At 40.2% G+C, this 15,624-nt stretch overlaps 1 protein-coding gene across 1 annotated transcript in view; it reads right to left on the minus strand.

Moving 5' to 3' along the window:
* The window catches only part of LOC140491983 (heat shock 70 kDa protein 4-like), a 71,648-nt gene that overhangs the window by 7,257 nt on the left and 48,767 nt on the right, over positions 1–15,624 (minus strand). Inside the window, exons 14-16 of the mRNA XM_072590546.1 lie at positions 12,896–13,051; positions 7,782–7,907; positions 1,933–2,040 (exon numbers count right to left, since the gene is read on the minus strand). Of these exons, the coding sequence (XP_072446647.1) occupies positions 1,933–2,040; positions 7,782–7,907; positions 12,896–13,051 (390 nt within the window). The remainder of the gene's footprint in view (positions 1–1,932; positions 2,041–7,781; positions 7,908–12,895; positions 13,052–15,624) is intronic.

Consider the following 15,624-nt stretch of genomic DNA (forward strand, 5'->3'; position numbering starts at 1 on the left):
CCTGATGAAGGTTTTATGCGCAAAACATTGATTCTCCTGCTCCTCGGATGCTGCCTGACCAGTTGAGCTTTTTCTAGCACCACACTCTCGACTCTGATCTTCAGCATCTGCAGTCCTCACTTTCTCCCACTAACACCTGAGATACATGGTTAGTTAACTACAGTCAGAGGTAGGTAGGCAGCACAAGCCTAATGTCTACTTAGCCACATGCCTGTTAGCAGATACCTGTACTTTGGGAAATATAATAATGTGACAAATTTGAACAGCAATATCACAATGAGGCTATTCAAAGGAACGAGAGGTCAATGCATGCAGAATCTATTTTAACATATCTATTGCCTATGTTAAAATAGATTCGGCATGCGTTGACCTCGCGTTCCTTTGAATAGCCCAACATCAGCCATTTTATACAATGGACTGCTTATCCGCACCTACCACCTCACCAGTCTGTGTCCAATGCATCGTCCTTAAACACTTTTATCAAGTCCAACTAGACCCCATCTTCCGCAAGGACCTTTCCGTTTGCCAATCCTTGGTTTGTGCCATTTTCCAAACCAACCCCTCTACTCCCCCAGGTACCTTCCCCTGCAACTAGAAAAGATGCAAAACTTGCTGGCACACCACATCCCCCACCTCCATCCAGGGCCCCAAACAGTCCTTCCAGATGAGACAGAGGTTCACCTGCCTCTCCTCCAACCTAGTTTACTGTATCCAGTGCTCCCAGTGTGGTCTTCTCTACATCAAGGAGACCAAACGTAAACTAAGAGAACATTTCGCTGATCATCTCATCCAGGCCCGAAGGAGTTGACCTAACCACCTAGGTCACCCATTTTAATTCCCCTTCCCACTCCCTTTCCAAGATGACCATCCTTGGCCTCCATTGCCACAACGAATAAAGACCACAAATTGGAGGAACAACATTTCATGTGCCACCTGGACAGCCCACAGCCCAGAAGACTCAACATTTGAGTTCTCCAATTTCAAATTACTTGCATTCCCAACTTCTGATTCCCTTCCCAGCCCTTCTCTTATTGACCCTTCCTTCCAGTCATCAACCAGATTCATTCCTCCCACCCACCAACCAACCAACCAGGTCGTACCCTCCACCTGTGTTCACCTATCCCCACTTCATCACCCTGCACCATCCCCACCTCCTTTATCTGCACCTCCCCATACACCAACCCCCTAGTCCTGAAGGGTTACACCTGAAACGTTGACTTCTCCACCTCCTGATGCTGCTTGGCTTGCTGTGTTCGTCCAGTCTACCTTGGAATCCAGCATGTCATTTTTTTTTTCCTCTAACCAAAAACAATACTCGGCAAAGACAAGTGCAATAGGAACTTGAATCAAGAGTACCATTCTGCCCATGTTCACAAGGTTAGTCACAAGTATCTCTGAAGAAAGCAATATAGCTATAGCGACTCACTGCCTGCAAAATTATAGATTTTGGGCAGTTGGACTTCCAACAGTCAATCTCAAAAATACACACATGGCACCTGTGACACTTCAACCATAAAATAGTGAGGGAGGTAACACTGATAATCTAAAATTAATGTTCACAGGTCCCTGCACCTTGCAGTTAAATGTCTCATTATTTGAGATGAATGGAGAAACTGAATTCTTGAAGCCCTTTTTCTACTCACTACCTTTTGCAACTGTCTGGTTACTGTTGTCATTGTTTTGTAATACCTTACACCCTTGCATGTGATGGTACACTAAGTTAATCAGAAATTAATGCATGGCATAAACAGTGATTAGTGACAACAATGGAAAACAATGCTTTACCAGCATCACAGAAATCCTACTCTAAAAATGTACAGCATGGAGTAATAGCTTTAGCTTCAGGAATACTAAACAGTTTCCATCCATGTTCAATAAATGTATATGCATTGCATATAACTGGAAATGAGTGACTAAGCTTTGCACATTTACCTTTAACTCAGTCAATTTATCTATATATACTTGTTTCCCTTGATCTTCACCATCTTCGTACAACCAGTTTTCAGTGTCTTCTAGCAGGATGCTTAATTTACTTTGTTCCTAAGAGTAAAAAGAAAGCTTTATATTCAGCTGAGTGGACCTCTTAATTCAAAGATCGACATGTCTGATATCAGTTGTTCGCATATTTTACACATAAAACAAATTAATTTTGGTAATCTGCAGTTGAAACTATTTTTATTTCAAGTTTTAATTTTGGAAATAAGCAGCTACAAACATTAAGTTCACATGGCCTGCATTTGGTAGCAGATCCACATGGTTTAGAATTTTACTATTGTCAACTTTAAGTTTATTCATCCTGACACCATGACTTGCCTAAATACCATGAATGAATATAAAATATGTAATGCTGCAGTGCAAGATTAGTTTTAAAAAGGTACCTTTTGGAGTTACCATTCTTTTAGAGGCCAAATGAGTTGGTAATTCAAAGTGATCTCCATTTGTCTCATTCAGCTGAAGAAGCAACAGCATTGATAAACACCCGCAAAGATGCAGTTTATTGGCCACAGTCACAGTGGCTAGGAGCAGAATCAAATGCCTGCCAGTAACACAACTGTACTTTGGGAAATGTAGCAATGTGCCATAATTGAGCTGTCATATGATATGACTAATTTCCAATGGATAGGAGTCAAGTGTATTGCCAGTTTGGCTAAGTCAATATTTTGTTTTAAACTATGATACTATGGCTTTAAGAAGCTATTTTGTCTTATGTTTTTGAAGAAAGGTTTCAAGGCAGAGATGCCAAACACTAGAATAAACAGCTCGTGAGGCTTTAGGGCTTTTTTGAAAAAATGTTGAGGAATAGAAACAACCTGAATGGGTGTTGTTAAATGCCCACAGAACCAGGATCTTTACTTCAGCTTTCAGCAGTTGCTGTTGGGGTGTTGAAGAAGTGGAAGGTATTCTTTCCCACCTTTCTCAGTTACAGCTAGTTAAAGCTGGGTGTTCTCTGCCTGCTACAGGAGCTGCATGAGAGAGTCTGTTTTCTGAATTTGTCTTTTGCCAAGGGTATATTTATGAGATGCTACCATATTTAAAGAGTTAATTAGTAATAGCTACTGTATCTATTATTCTGCTAATTTTTCCAGTAAAGTTACTCCAATTCCTCCTTTTGTTGTATTTTAATTCTAGTGGATGAATAAAGTGTTTGGCTCTTCATTCCTGATGAAAAGCTTACACTTGAAACATCGACTCTCCTGCTTCTCAGATGCTGCTCGACTGGCTGTGCTTTTCCAATACCACACTTTTTGATTCTCATCTCCAGCATCTGCAGTCCTCACTTTCTCCCAGTTAAGAATGATGCCCCTGTTCACAGACTAAGGCATTGTCAAAACCACAGCACAGCTATGATGAAACTATGCCTGCAGAAGTATTTGCATTTAATCATGATCAGAGTGCCTGGAAGCAAAAAGGAAATTGTCATGGAAGGTAGTTTTTCGGAAAAAAGTTGCAGCTCCAAAAGCAAAGAATTTTTATTAAACCTAAGGTTTATATAAATTTATGAATGATCCAGTATAACACTGTCATTGTCATTTCTCCATTCCAATTTAAGAGATAAAAAGCATTAAGATTAAAAGAAAAATCTTCATTTTCACAGTACCACAGGAATCAATGCAGGGTCCTCAAATATTTATAATTTTTCCCAATGACTAGGATGAAGGAACACAAAATGCAGTTGTGACATGTGATCATGATGCAAAGATTGCATACTAAAGTTGTGAACAGGATACAAGGGGCAAAGGAATATAAATAGATTATGAGAGTATGCAAGGACTTGGGAGATACAGCATAACTTGAGAAAATCTGAACTTGTCCATCTTGACAGGATGAATAGAAAAACACCATATTATTTAAATAGAGCAGGATTGTAGATCTTGGAAGCAGAGAGAAACGAGAGATCTCAAACATGAAGTCACAAATTAGTATTGAGGTACAGCAATTATTAACAAAAGGAAAGTAGTCATTTATTGCAAGGGAAATGGAAAATGCAAGTAGTGATCTTTTGCTACCATTGGTGAGATTACATGTAAGGTAGTGTCCATTTTGACCCATTTATTTAAGAAAATACATGATTGCACTGGCAGCTCAGAGAAACTTTCTGGAATGGGAGGGTTTATCTTAGAGGAAGTGGTTGGATAGGTTGAGCAGTATCCACAGGAGTTAAGAATAAAGGCCATCTAACTGAACCAGACTTGACCTCAAGAAACAGAAACAGAAAAGGCTGGTGAAACTATGACTGGCAGTATCTGTAGAGAGATAAAAAAATTAACATTGAGTTCAAAGACTCTTCAGTCTGAGATGTTGTGAGGATCTGAAAGGATGTTTCCTCTCATTGAAGCAATAAGAGCTGGGACAGTATTTCAACATATGAAGGACCTGATCAGATGTACCCGAGAACTCTGTGGAACACTACAGAAAGTGATTGCTGGGCCTCTTGCTGAGATATTTGTATCATTAATAGTCACAGGTGAGGTGCCGGAAGACTGGAGATTGGCAAACGTGGTGCCACTGTTTAAGAAGGGCAGTAAGGACAAGCCAGGGAACTATAGACCAGTGAGACTGACCTCGGTGATGGGCAAGTTGTTGGAGGGAATCCTGAGGGATAGGATGTACATGTATTTGGAAAGGCAAGGACCGATTAGGGATAGTCAACATGGCTTTGTGCGTGGGAAATCATGTCTCACAAACTTGATTGAGTTTTTTGAAGTAACAAAGAGGATTGATGAGGGCAGAGCAGTAGATATGATCTATATGGACTTCAGTAAGGTGTTCAACAAGGTCCCCCATGGGAGATTAGTTAGCAGGGTTAGATCTCATGGCATACAGGGAGAACTAGCCATTTGGATACAGAACTGGCTCAAAGGTAGAAGACAGAGGGTGGTGGTGGAGGGTTGTTTTTCAGACTGGAGGCCTGTGACCAGTGGAGTGCCACAAGGATCGGTGCTGGGTCCTCTACTTTTTATCATTTACATAAATGATTTGGATACTAGCATAAGAGGTACAGTTAGTAAGTTTGCAGATGACACCAAAATTGGAGGTGTCGTGGACAGCGAAGAGGGATACCTCAGATTACAACAGGATCTTGATCAGATGGGCCAATGGGCAGAGAAGTGGCAGATGGAGTTTAATTCAGATAAATGCGAGGTGCTGCATTTTGGGAAAGCAAATCTTAGCAGGACTTATACACTTAATGGTAAGGTCCTAGAGTGTGTTGCTGAACAAAGACCTTGGAGTGCAGGTTCATAGCTCCTTGAAAGTGGAGTTGCAGGTAGATAGGATAATGAAGAAGGCATTTGGTTTCTTTTATTGGTCAGAGTATTGAGTACAGGAGTTGGGAGGTCATGTTGCGGCTGTACAGGACACTGGTTAGGTCGCTGTTGGAATATTGCGTGCAATTCTGGTCTCCTTCCTATCGGAAAGATGTTGTAAAGCTTGAAAGGGTTCAGAAAAGATTGACAAGGATGTTGCCAGGGTTGGAAAATTTGAGCTATAAGGGGAGGCTGAATAGGCTGGGGCTGTTTTCCCTGGAGCATTGGAAGCTGAGGGGTGACCTTAGAGGTTTACAAAATTATGAGGGGCATGAATAGGGTAAATAGGCAAAGTCTTTTCCCTGGGATCGGGGAGTCCAGAACTAGAGGGCATAGGTTTAGGGTGAGAGGGGAAAGACATAAAAGAGACCTAAGGGGAACCTTTTCACGCAGAGTGTGGTACGTGTATGGAATGAGCTGCCAGAGAAAGTGGTGGAGGCTGGTGCAATTGCAACATTTAAGAGGCAACTGGATGGGTATATCAATAGAAAGGGTTTGGAGGGATATGGGCTAGGTGCTGGCAGGTGGGACTAGATTGGGTTAGACCAAAGGGTCTGTTTCCATGCTGTACATCTCTGACTATGACTCTATTTAAAGGTGGACACAGAATTTTTGTTCTGAGGATTATAGAACTTTAGAACTCTTTGCCAGAGCAGTTAAGCCAAAGTCACCGTATATTTTCAAGACAAAAGATGGTTAGATTCTTGAATGACAAGAGAGTTAAAGGCTATTGTGGGTAAATCACAATGTGAAGTTATGGCCAGAATCAAATCAGCCACGATTTTATTGAACAGTAGAGCAGGTTTAAGTATCCAAATGAACTGTTCTTACCCCTAATTTGTATGTTTGTTGCCACAGATTTAGAAATCAATTTTTTTTTAAAAAAGGTGCCTTTTCAATTGAAAGCATTTGCCTACAATCCAGAAAAGCAAGCAAATAAACCATCACAAAGACTCTCTCACATTTATCTCGTACGTGAACCCAACCATACATCACTTCCTGTGATGCTGATCATACCCTATCTGATGTCCTTAAAATGTTTCATACACCTTCTGCATTCAGCTGATGTGACCCATCAAATGACCCATTAGGTGAGTCTTTAAGTGATTTAGAACATGATTCCTCTCTCCATGCTAGAATCTATAAGCTTACCAAACATAGAAAAGCATGGAGAGAGGAATCATGTTCTAAATCACTTAAAGACTCACCTAATGGGTCATTTGATGGGTCACATCAGCTGAATGCAGAAGGTGTATGAAACATGTTAAGGACATCAGATAGGGTATGATCAGCATCACAGGAAGTGATGTATGGTTGGGTTCACGTACGAGATAAATGTGTGAGATTCTTTGTGATGGTTTATTTGCTTGCTTTTCTGGATTGTAGGCAAATGCTTTCAATTGAAAAGGCACCTTTTTTAAAAAAAAAAATTGATTTCTAAATCTGTGGCAACAAACATACAAATTAGGGGTAAGAATAGTTCATTTGGATACTTAAACCTGCTCTACTGTTCAATAAAATCGTGGCTGATTTGATTCTGGCCATAACTTCACATTGTGATTTACCCACAATAGCCTTTAACTCTCTTGTCATTCAAGAATCTAACCATCTTTTGTCTTGAAAATATACGGTGACTTTGGCTTAACTGCTCTGGCAAAGAGTTCTAAAGTTCTATAATCCTCAGAACAAAAATTCTGTGTCCACCTTTAAATAGAGTCATAGTCATAGAGATGTACAGCATGGAAACAGACCCTTCGGTCTAACCTGTCCATGCCGACCAGATATCCCAACCCAATCTAGTCCACTTCACATTGTACCACACTTCATGAATCTCTAGTCAAGAGAAGATTTGTAATTAAATGTAAAACAGTGCTGCCTAAATTCTGACTTTTTAAAAAAAGGAAAATTAGCTCCCTGTTGAGTAGGATTTATTATAATGGAACCATATGTGTTAGCATGATTCTGCCAGTGCAGTGAATCCCTCACTGCTCACACCCAAATGGCTATGTAATTAAATCCTTAAACATAGCAAATTTCTTAACCAAAGGGCAAAACACAGCACAATCAAGTTAAGCAACAGTGAGACAAACCTGTAAGATACCTAAATAATGCAGACAAATTATGGATATTTTCTCCATGTTATTAGGAAATTTTTCCCCTTAACGTTAGTTGCTTCCAAAATAGGAAAACAAGATTGTAATGTAAAACAGTACAAATGGTTTTTGCTGAAAAAGTTCACAGCATTGAAGGCCAATATGGCGCATAGCAAAACAAATGAAAAAACCTCAAAATACTTGCTAATCATTTCTATTATGTTACTTATTATAACTTATTCTCATTAATGCCTCCAATCAGCTTTGTCTCAGCTCCTTCCTGGAACCCAAGGATAGCTAATTGTATCAAGATATTGTTTCAGAACCCTGCAATTGTATTCCTCATTATGCAAATAAAACTGGTACAGAATCAAATACTTACCTCTTCACTGACAAACTTTTCATAGATTCCACAGAGTTTGTCTCTACTTTCATACACATATTCCTCCAAGGCATTCTTTGCATCATTTCTTTCTTTTTCAAGTTTATCTTGCATAATCATTTTACCCTAAATGGAAGCATTACTGATTAAAATACTTCAACATTTCATAATTGCATGACACATTGACAAAGTTAAAGACAAAAATTACATTCCTAAGACACTTCAGGAGGAAGCAGACAGAAAAAGGGGGAGGGAGAGAAGGGACAGAGGAAAGATGGCAAACTCTGTTCAGCTAATTTCTTAACCATTGATGAAGGATTAAAACAACTAAATGGAAATGATGCTGAATTCCAAAAAGGTTAACTTCAGGAATTGAGTTCGTGCCAAACTGCAAAGGTGCGAATCAATACTGAAGGCCAGAAATGTGTGCATTTACAGTGGCAAAGTATTGAGTCCTCTGTATGGTCTGAGTTTAAAAATATATTTATGGGAAATTGGTAGAAACATCAAATCCATACACTTGATGTGGATCAAGAGAAAAAAAAAGTTTGCTTTAATATTTAACATTCATCCTGATGAGATGATCTGTAAAGTTACTAAAGAAAACTTTAAGCTTACAAGTAATGCAGAAAGAGATATATTTTACTTGTCAGTATAAATGACCATTCTCCAAGAATCAGAAAGGTTATTTATGGTTCAACTGGTGGAATTCCACAGTAACTATTCTACTTACTTCTGTCCCATTCAATGAATAGAACACCAAGTTTACTCTTGTAACAAAGATGAAAGGCTGATTGTGGAAAATGTGTTAATTTACCTTTCCTAACTGCTACATTTAAATCTCTATTTATAAAACGCTGAATTCTTGAAGAAGTTATTCTTAAATGAACAACTCAAACCAAAAGACAAAAAAATGCAACTTAGATTGTTTTCTTCTTTACAATCTAGCTAAAGTCAGATTTTACTTTTCACCTTGGGAGGCAATTTTGAGGGATCTATGGGCATGAATCCCAAGATCCCGCTACTCCTCCACACTGCCAAGAATCCTGTCTTTAACCCTGTAATCTGCTTTCAAACTAGACTTCCAAAATGAATCACTTCACACTTTTCCAGGCTGAACTCCATCTGCCACTTCTCAGCCCAGCTCTGCATTCTGTCAATGTCCCCTATTAACCTAGAACAGCCCTCCACACTATCCACAACTCCACCATCCTTTGTGTCATTGTCAAACCAACCTGCCATTTCCACATTCAAGTCATTTCTAAAAGAAATCACAAAGAGCAGACATTCCAGAATAGATCCCTGTGGAACACCACTGGTCACCAAGCTCCAGGCTGAATGCTTTCCATCAACTACCACCCTGGTTTCTATTGACCAGCCAATTCTGTATCCAGCCAATTTCTCATGTATGGCATGTCTCCTTATTGTCTGAATGAGCCTACCATGAAGAATTTTATCAAATGCCTTGCTTAAATCCATATACACCACATCCACTACTCTACCTTTGTCAATGTGTTTTGCCACATCCTCACAGAATTCAATAAAGCCTGTGAGGCAGGACCTGCCCCTCTCAAATCCATGCTGACTATCTCTAATCAAGCTATGCTTTTCTAATTAATTGTAAACCCTGCCTCTCAGAATCCTCTCCAATAATTTGCCAACATAAGACAGACAGCCCTGTAACTCCCAGGATTATCACTATTCCCTATCTTGAAGGAAATAATAGTTGCCACCCTGCAATCAACTCGTACAACTCCAGTGGACAGTGACGATGCAAAGATCATTGCCAAAGGCATAATATTTTTCCCTTCCTTCCCATAGTAACCTTGGGTATATCCTACCTGCTCCAGGAGACTGGTCTATCATCATGTTTTTTCAAAATTTCAAAATGAAGCAAAGTATTCATTAAGAACCTCTCCTACCTCTTCCGACTCCAGGCACAAGTTCCCTCCACTATCACTGATTTACCCTACCCTCACTCTGGCCATCCTCTTGTGCATCACGCAAGTGTAGAATGCCTTGGGGTTTTCCTTAATCCTATCTGCTAAGGCTTTTTCATGCCCTCTTCTAGCTAAATCCATTCTTCAGTCTCTTCCTGGCTACGTTGTAACCCTCTAGAACCCTTTCTTATCCTTGTTTCCTCAAACTTAAGCTTTCTTCTTCCTCTTGACTAGATGTTCCACATCACATCACTTAAGATTCCTTTCGTTCCTTGCCACAGTGGGACAAACCTATTCAGCACTCCAAGTGCTCCCTAAATAACCTCCACATTTCTGTTGCACATTTTCCTGAGAATATCTGTTCTCAAATTTATAGTCCACAGTTCCTGCCTAATAGCATTGTAATTCTCCCTCTCCCAATTAAATACTTTCCCATACCATCTGCTCCTACCCCTCTCTATGACTTCAGTAAAGGTCAGGGAGTTGTGATCACTATCACCAAAATGCTCTCCCACAGAGATCGGATATCGACCTGACATCATTGCTAAGCACCAAATCTAATATGGACTCTCCTCTACTCAGCCTATCTACATACTGAGTCAGGAATCCTTCATGGACACAGCTGACAAAGGTCTACTCCATCCAAACTATTGAGGTGGTTCCAATCAATATTAGGAAAGTTGAAGTCACCCATGACAACAATCTTGTTATTTTTGCACCTTTCCAAAATCTGCCCCACCATGTCTCTGTTGCTATTGGGGGTTCTATTAAAAAAACCCAATAAAGTGACTGCTCCTTTCCAGTTTCTCACCTCGACCCATAATGCCTCAGCAGACAAGCCCTCCTCAATGACCTCCCTTTCTGCAGCTGTGATACTATCCCTGATTAGCAATGCCACTCCCCCACCTCATTTACCTCCCCCGCTATTCCTTTTGAAACACGTAAACCCCAGAACATCCAACAACCATTCCCACCCGTGATGTCCAAGTTTCCATAATGGCCACAACATTGTAGCTCCAAGTACTGATCCATGCTCACACTTCAAACCATCTCACTGACTGCAAATTTGCCGTATCAACTGTCCATCCTTCCTCACAGACGTTTTGCATGCTGTATTTACCTATTCACCAGCTACCCCATCCTCTGATCCATAGCTCCGGTTCCCATCCCCTGCCAAATTAGTTTAAATCCTCCTGAAAAGATTTAGCAAACCTCCCGCACAGGATATTGGTATCCCTCCAGTTAGAGTGCAACCCATCCTTCTTGTACAGGTCCCATCTTCCACAGAAGGTGTCCCAATGATCCATATATCTGAAGCCCTCCCTCCTACACCAGCACTGCAGCCACGTGCTCAGCTACACTTGCTCTCTGTTCCGAACCTCACTTGCCCGTGGCACCAGTAGCAATCCTGAGTGTACTATTTTGCTTGTCCTGCCTTTTAGCTTCCAATCTAATTTGGTAAAGCTTTAAAGACCAAACAATGGGAACAAAATATTCTTAACTGAGTGCTTGGCGATTACACTGTAATAGTTGCTGATTTTTTTTAAGCTTGTTTTTATATTTACAGAGATACAATACTGCAAATGGAACTTTCATTTTGGCTTCGAAGGCGGCTCAATGAGTTTAAATGTGAACTTTCTCCTACCACATGCTGCCAGATCTGCTGAACATTTCTAGTGATTTCTGTTTTCCGTCATCCAAATTTTGCTTTTCCATGTACATTTATTGTCACTACTCTATCAGCCCTTTTATTAAAAGATCTGTGAAGTGAAACCTCAGCCTTCTCTTTTCTACGAAAAAGAACCACCTGCCTTTAAACATTTCCACATATGTTTACGAAAGAGAGACGAGAATCGACTTCCTACTTTTGTTTTCTCAACTGCATTTGAGAGATGCACAGTTATTTGCATTCAACAAATTGCTCTTACTGTCTATTACTATTCATAATTTGGATCTTTTCCCTTAGCTTTCTGTGCACCGAAATCTTAGTCCGCAGCTGATAATTGATAATTTTCATTATCAATACCACTTGCATTGGCTACTTACATTCTAGGTCTGTAACTTAATTAATCTCTTGTATTTTGCTGCTTTCTTTTGTATTAACTACACCTTCCAACTTGGTGCAGTCTGAAAATTTTGAAATTGTGCTGATTCCAAGGCCATTAAATGGAGCATTCGAAGTGCTCACAACCCCAATAACGTACCACATCCTGGCATTTGAAATGCTTGTCCATATGTTTGAATGTTGCAAGAGTACCTGCCTCCAACCTCACAGGCAGTACATTCCATCTTACCACCACCCTCTGGATGAAAGATGTTTTCATTAGTTCCCCTCCAAATTACTTACTTCTCAACTTAAACTTGCACCCTCCGGTCTTAGGCAAGTCTGCCATGGGGAAAAAGACACTCACTGTCTACCCTATCGATGTGTCTCAATTTTGAGTACTTCAATCAGATCTCTCCTTAGCCTCCTCTGCTCCAAGGAAAACAAACCTGACCTATCCACTCTCTCATGACAGATTTTCAACAGCAATCACCTTTTCAAAAGACTCAGTTAAAAATCTCTCAGCCTCTCCATCCGGCAATCATTGTGACAACCCCAGATCAATTCCTGTCTTTCCAAGCGTCGACTGATTCTGCCCTTCAATTTTTCCAAGGACCTAACCCTGCTGTCTTCTTGAACAAGGGAACGTTAGCTATCCTCCAGTTATTTGGCACTTCATTTGTAGCCAGTGAATCATTAAACATCCCCACCAGGGTTGCAGCCACCTCTTCCTTTGCCTCCCATAGCAGCCTGTGATGTATCTTATCAGGCCCTGGGGATTTATGTACCTTTATGCTGTGGAAACATCTAATACTTCATCCTCTTAAATTTTAAGATGCTCTGGAAACTCACCATCCCAACTGGAATCTTCAGCTACAATGTCTTTCGCCTTTGTGAATACAGAGGGGAAATATTCAGTTAGGATCTCACCCACTGCCTTTGCCTCCACACACACACACACACTAACTCTTGTGTCTCTAATAGGCCCCATACTTTCCCAGCGAAGAACTTCGGCAGCATGTTTGTTATCAATAATCAAGTCTTGCACTATTAAGCAACTGTTCGACAAGTTATATATTTAGCTCTTAGTAGCTATATTATAACAACCTTTGCTCAAGAGTATTTCCTACCTCAGTTTCAATGAATAGGTTCAGCAGCTGCTGATCCAACTGCCATTGCAGATTATTCTCTATGGGTAGGTCCACAGTCTTTGTTTTGACCTTCGCTTTTTTTGCCTGAGGAGGCTGGTCTCTATTTTTATCTTCCTTGGAAGCAGTTTCGCCAGTCTAAAAGAAAAAGAACAAGAAATCAATTTTATGTTGATTGGATGAAGCAATCTTTCATAACGTTATATTTAAAGAGCTTGAAAAGCAACGATGAGGAGGAAGATAGGAGGGGGGAGGAAGATAGGAGGGGGGAGGGAGGGAGGGAGGGAAATAGGAAGAGTTGAGATAGGGTTGATCATTTAGGATTGAGTAGAATTTCTTCACTCAAAGGGTTGAGAGTCTTTAGAATTCTCAGAGGGTGTTGATGCTCAAGGTTGAAATGGACACATATCTCTTGATTCAGATTGTCCAAAAATAAGAAGGGAACAGAAAAGTGAGTTGTGAATGGAGGATCAAATGGTAAAGACCTGAGGAACTGTCTGGTCTACTCCTCACTCCTATTTCACATGCTCTTAGTTCTTAAATGTGCCTCTGGAGGAAGTATTTAGTAGACTTAGCTTTGTGGACATAATTCATTCCCCATTTCTGATCATGTTTTGATATGACCATCCAGAATATATATATAAAAAGTCAACTTTTTCTGTTCACTTTAAATTCTTAATTCTACACATTTCTAACATTTCCTACTGTAATTACACCCTCAATGATGAGAGCACAGTGGATAGGGAAGGGGAAAAAAAGTGATTAATGCAGGAGGAAAAGGTAGTGACCAGGGCAAAATGGACTTGGTGGTCTTGTTCATCGTTCATGGTGAAGATGTTCACCATGGTAGGTTTCTGGTGGGTATGCAAATGACTGCTAAAGGCAATGCATTCTTAGTGGGTTCCTCCTCGAATAGGATCGAGCAGTGCAGGCAAGTTCTGAGTGAGTTACTAGCTTACAATTTTCACACCTTATTTTTCTCTGCCTTGGATAAGCACTTGATTTTGAAGGAAATTGCACAGTTTATTTGATTGTGTCTATCAAACCTAAGTGAAACCTTTAAAAGTGTTTTTGTAGCACATCTGAACAACATGAACATGAACCCCAGACTCAAGCTTAGTATGGAATTTTTTTTGCTTAGCAAATGTCAGGCATTCTGGCAACATGAAATTCCAACTCAGGCACGAGAGTCTCAATATGTATGGGTGCTTGGCATGCCAGTTTAGGTGAGCATTTGAATGCCTGTTATTTTGTTCAACTATCTTCTTCCGATTCTTCAGAAACTTCAGAAGGCAGCTCAAGTGAAAGTGGTCAAGTTTCTTTGCGGGATGATGGTACACAGTCCAAGTATTGTGGGAGTACAGCCACTTGGGCAGAACTAATTACGTAAAAGACTTTTGATGTTCAAAGTCTGTTCAAGAATTGCACTGAATTCTTGCATGGATCTGATTGTCAACATAAGAGAAATTGTTTGATAAATGAACTTATCTATTGCTGACAGATTCTAATCATGGCCTGAAACATTGCAATCAAGAGGTGGCCTTCCACGTACAAGTTGGTACAATACAACAAGTTTTGTTAGTGGTGATCGTACGGCCAGATTTGTTGCATGCATTGTTGAATGAACCATGCATTGCAGCTAGTGAAATGATCAGTAAACAGGAAAATCGGAGGATGTCATTGGACACCATGGTCTACCACTTCTTCATTCAGCCCCAAGCTGTCAAAGAAAGGTATGGACAAAGAGAAAAATATGGATTTATAGGTGGAGGATATGGAAGGAAAGGAGCGTTGAGAGAAGTTGGTAATGTACAGGGACAAATTATGCACCAATATCACCACAAAACGTTAAAGTAATTATTTTTGTCTTTAATGTTATCCCACCTATCTCTCGTCTCCTTTAGTCTAAAGCCTCAATTTCCTTTACTATGCATGACTTGTTCATTGCAATGCATTATATTGACTAGCATCTTACAGAAATACATATGTGAATAACCGGTGCACTGCCTTTGATTTGCTGCATGACAACGAACAGTTTAGAAAAAACAATGCCTACAGCCCAAGGAAAATTTTACTTTTTCTCCATTTGTCATTATGCACATTCCGAATTTTCTTTGCCGCACTGCTGGTATTCATGCATTCTGCTGCCCCAACCCTATTTTCTAGAAATTGTCTCTTTCGACTACCCTAATGCTTTATCATGTCTCCTTAGCAACAACTTATTTCACCAGATTTTGTTTACCTGTTCCTAAACGTTGTGACATGGTGTGAAATTTTGATAAAAAGTGAGCAAGATAATATTCTACTAACTATCAACTTCTTTCAGCAAGTGAATCAGTACTCCATGTTGAGCAGCATGGAAAAAATGTTAAGAACACAGCATGTATCCTGGATGGGGTTCTTCAACATTCCATCACCAAGAGTGGCCTCAGTAGCACTGTTGCGACCAAGTTAGCAAACTCCTGAAGAATACTGTTAACAGTGTATCTACAGATTTTCAAAGAACCAAAAAGGAAAAGCACTATTCAATCACACCTTCACCAATCCACCAATCACAACTGCATCCCAGATAAAGCATAGTTATTGTAATGAGAAACCCTGACTTCACATTGAGAACCAAGTTGCGCAGCACCACCACCATGCAAAATAGGATCAATCCAAAAGATTTAGCAGCGCATAACTGGACATTCAGAAGGGTCTGTGGCTATAGA

Source organism: Chiloscyllium punctatum, chromosome 20 (genome assembly GCF_047496795.1).
Source record: "Chiloscyllium punctatum isolate Juve2018m chromosome 20, sChiPun1.3, whole genome shotgun sequence".
Lineage (NCBI taxonomy): Eukaryota > Metazoa > Chordata > Chondrichthyes > Orectolobiformes > Hemiscylliidae > Chiloscyllium > Chiloscyllium punctatum.